Source organism: Protobothrops mucrosquamatus, unplaced genomic scaffold, assembly GCF_001527695.2.
Source record: "Protobothrops mucrosquamatus isolate PMUCROS unplaced genomic scaffold, P.Mucros_1.0 scaffold2327, whole genome shotgun sequence".
Classification (NCBI taxonomy): Eukaryota; Metazoa; Chordata; class Lepidosauria; order Squamata; family Viperidae; genus Protobothrops; species Protobothrops mucrosquamatus.
In genome coordinates, this window is record NW_015388410.1 from 248,380 (window position 1) to 252,899 (window position 4,520).

The 4,520-nt window shown below is 42.2% G+C and overlaps 1 protein-coding gene across 1 annotated transcript; it reads right to left on the bottom strand.

Moving 5' to 3' along the window:
* Positions 1-3,248: 3,248 nt before the first annotated feature.
* Positions 3,249-4,181, bottom strand: LOC107295388 (olfactory receptor 1509-like). Its single transcript, XM_029285837.1, has one exon. The coding sequence runs from the start codon at positions 4,179-4,181 to the stop codon at positions 3,249-3,251; it is 933 nt and encodes a 310-aa protein (XP_029141670.1).
* Between the last annotated feature and the right edge of the window lie 339 nt (positions 4,182-4,520).

Genomic DNA, 4,520 nt, shown 5'->3' on the forward strand with positions numbered 1-4,520 from the left:
AATAATAATAATAATAATAATAATAATAATAATAATAATAATAATAATAATAATAATAATAATAATAATAATAATAATAATAATAATAATAGGCTGCATTAACAGAGGGATATAATCAAGATCATGTGAGGTGTTAATACCACTTTACAATGCCTTGGTAAGGCCACACTTGGAATACTGCATCCAGTTTTGGACACCACGATGTAAAAAAGATGTTGAGACTCTAGAAAGAGTACAGAGAAGAGCAACAAAGATTATTAGGGGACTGGAGCCTAAAACATATGAGGAACGGTTGCTGGAATTGGGTATGTCTAGTTTAATGAAGAGAAGGACGAGGGGGGACATGATAGCAGTGTTCCAATATCTCAGGAGTTGCCACAAAGAAGTGGGAGTCAAGCTATTCTCCAAAGCACCTGAAGGCAGGACAAGAAGCAATGGATAGAAACAAATCAAACAGAGAAGCAACCTAGAACTAAGGAGGAATTTCCTGACAGTTAGAACAATTAACCAGTGGAACAACCTCCCTCCAGAAGTTGTGAATGCTCCAACACTGGAAGTTTTTAAGAAGGGACTGGACAGCCATTTGTCTGAAATGGTATAGGGTTTCCTGTCTGATCAGGGGGTTGGACTTGATGACCTCCAAGGTCCCTTCCAACTTTATTGTTGTTGTTGTTGTTGTTTTTACACTTCCAGTGTTGAAGCATTCACAACTTCTGGAGGCAAATTGTTCCAACTGATTAATTGTCGTTACTGTCAGGAAATTTCTCCTTAGTTCCAGGTTGCTTCTCTCTTTGGTTAGTTTCCATCCGTTGCTTCTTGTCCTGCCTTCAGGCACCTTGGAGAATAGCTTGACTCCGTCTTCTTTGTGGCAGCCCCTGAGATACTGGAACACTGCTATCATGTCCCCCCTCGTCCTTCTCTTTATTAAACTAGACACACCCAATTCTCGCAACCGTTCTTCATATGTTTTAGCCTCCAGTCCCCTGATCATCTTTGTTGCTCTTCTTTGCACTCTTTCCTTCACTTAATTGAACCATGTTTTGTTGTGTATGTTAGCCCTATATCATAGCCTAAGTCTGGAGCAAAAATTCCCTGTCTTCAATGCACAACTGGGTGGTACGTTATAAAATCTTGGAAAGGCCAATAGGAATCTCTTTGATTAATGAGTTCATTCAGCCTTAGAACTGATAATGAAGGAATCTTCATTATAGCTTCTGCATTTTAGGATCCACCATCAACTGTAAGGAAGAAGCAAGTGATACAGTGCAAACTAACACAGGATAGAGCAGCCACGAAGAGCTCAAAAAGGATATTTAAATGTCATGAATTGACAATACAGGTAGTCCTCGGCTTACAGCCATTTGTTTAGTGGCCGTTCAAAGTTATAACGGCACTGAAAAAAGTGACGTGACCAGTTTTTCCACGCATACAACCAACTGCAGCACCCCCGTGGTCAAGTGGTCAAAATTTGGCAACTGGCATTATTTGCAACCGTTGCGGTGTCCCAACTTTCCCAAATGGTTTCTGAGCAAAGTAAATGGGTGTAACCAGGTTCACTGGCTGAGGAATTCTGGGAGTTGAAGTCCACAAGTCATAAAAGGGCCACGTTTGAAGACCCCTGAACTAAGCGTTCTCGACATTTATTAGTAGTTGCTCAGATAATAAATACAAAATTGCTATTAACTGCCAATCAGGCTCATCATAATCTCTTCCCCACCCAACCCCCCCCAACCCCACACATTGCCCAGCTAAGAGGTCAATACATTTTGTCTGCTATCCAAGATGCCAATGAAAGTTAGAAGATTGATAGAAGAAAATATTTGTAGCTCAGGAATGAACTGTGGGGTCGTTTGTGCTCTATTAGCTTGGTTGTTTTCTTGCAGATGTTTCATGACCCAACTAGGTAACATCATCAGTGTTAGCAGGGAGTGGGATTTGTGGAGAGGAGGAGGAGGAGGAGCTGTGGGGTCCTTGACGCTCTCTGAGCTTGGTTGTTTTCTTGCAGAAATTTCATGACACAATGAGGTAACACCATCAGTGCTAGAGGGTAGTGGGTTTGGAGGGAGGAGGAGGAGGAGGTGGTGGTCTTTCGTGTTCTCTGAGTTTGGTTGTTTCCTTGAAGACATTTCATGACCCAACTAGGTAACATCATCCGTATTTCTGCTTATACCAGTGGTGGTGAACCTACGGCACGGGTGCCAGAGGCGGCACTCAGAGCCCTCTCTGTGGGCACGCGCGCCGTCGCCCCAGTCCTAGGCCTTCAGCTGGGTTTTATAAAACCTTTTCGCTTTAGGCCTCCACCACCGTGTGCAAAAAAAAAAAGGTTCAATCAATCAATTTCAACTTCTCGCAGGAAAAAAAAGATCTTGCAAAGTTGGAATTAATTGACTGAACTTTTTAGTCCCACCCAGTCTGCCATTACCACCGCAGCCACACCCAGCCAATGGGCCACGGCCACCCGGCACTCGATGATGCATAAGTGGGTTTTGGGTTGCAGTTTGGGCACTCAGTCTCTACAAGGTTCGCCATCACTGGCTTATACCATAACTTCTTAAAATATTTATTATATTGTACAGTACGAAAGTCGTCAACAATTGTTAGATTCTGATGGGATACATGTCAAAAAAGCAAACCTAATTTTAAAAAGCAGCTGGCCCAATTATAAATAATCATACTGTAAATATGTATATCAATATTGTATAGAATTATATCACAGTGTATTAATACATTAAAATACAACTTTTTGGTCCACAGCTACTAAAAGCCAATAATGTGGCTTTTTGTCCAGTGGTTAAAACTGAAGATTGTGTTCAGCACCCAAAGTCGTTCATTTTCTTTGGTTGGCAAAAAAAACCAAACCAAAATATGTTCTTCTTTCAGTAATCTCTTAGGTCTCTTATTTCTGCCTCTTCCTTCTCTCTTGCCTATGGAGAGACAGATCCAATCCATCTTCAGGGCAATGTAGGATCCTAGTTTAAAGCTTTTGCCACCAACTGTTTGCATGATAGTCTTTAGTCAGTTAGCTTGTCCATGTCCCAAAGGGATGAAATATTGAATTGTCCACTTATTACAGCACCTTCATGGATTCATGGAAACTGAGCAGGCTTCCTGGGTCTCCAAATATGGAAGAATGGGCTTCTTGTACAAAACTAAGATATCTCATCTGCCTGAACATAATCAATCTTTCCATAAAATTCTCTCTTTCCATATGCTGACTTATTTTGTTCTACACAAGGAAGATGGCCAACTCATCTCCTGGCCAAGATCTGTCTCTGATTCCAGAGTTTCTTAATGGAATGCTTTACCTCTTTGTTCCTCAAGGTGTAGATCACAGGGTTGAGGAAAGGGGTCACCATTGTGTAAAGGACAGCAGCCAGTTTGTCTGTTGGGAAGCTGGAAGCAGGGTGAGTATAGATGAAAATACAGTGTCCCAGGAACAAGACCACCACAAGTAGGTGGGCAGCACATGTGGAGAAGGCTTTGTGACGACCCTGAGCTGTCTGCCCTTTCAGTGAGATAAGGATGATGGCATAGGAAGCTATCAAGATCACGAAACAAAGTAGGGACATCAGACCACTGCTGGATATTATGAGAACCCCAATAAAGTAGATATCCGTGCAAGCCAACTTCATGAGTGGAGGAATATCACAGAAAAAGCTGTCTATGACATTAGGCCCACAGTAAGAGAGATGAATGGTGAGGACAGTCTGGATCAGGGAGTGGATAGTTGCCCCCACCCACAAAGCGCCAATCAGGCACGCGCAGATCTTCATGTTCATCAGGTTTACATACTGCAAAGGGTAGCAGATGGCAACACAACGGTCATAGCCCATGATGGTCAGAAGGAAGATCTCCGCTGAAGCACACAAGTGAAGGAAGAAGAGTTGGGTGACGCAGCCCCCAAAAGAAATGACTTTCTGGTGGAAGAAGCAGTCAAAAAGCATCTTGGGCATTGTGACCGAGGAATGGCAGATGTCAATGAAAGAGAGGTTCCCCAAGAAAAAATACATGGGGGTGTGGAGGCAGCAGTCACAAGCCACTGTCACTATGATGAGGAAGTTGCCCACTAAGATAAGTAAGTAGAGGATGGAGAAAACAACTAATAAAACCAGCTCCAGGCTCCGATTATTGGTCAATCCCAAGAACACAAAATGGGTCACTGTCTGGTTGAGGCCTTCCATTGCAGAAGAAGTCCACCCATTCAACCTAAAGAGAGAACAGATGATTAAAAACCTTCTAAAATCTGAACATTTGTACCCAGACAAATTATCTCCATATAAACCTATCCTCTCTGCTAACGTATCACCATACCCACTTCCTTCCTTCAATAGTAGACAGGAAATATATTTCAGAAGCAGAATAAGATGTTACTGCCTTCATCAAAGATAAGTATTTACTGAAATATAGTGCAACCTGATTTATTTCATTGATCCTCCCTTCTTTCCAACTGTTCATCCTCTGTCTACAACATATATTCATTCAGTGCTTCATGCCTGCAAGTCAGTCGAGGGATAAAAACC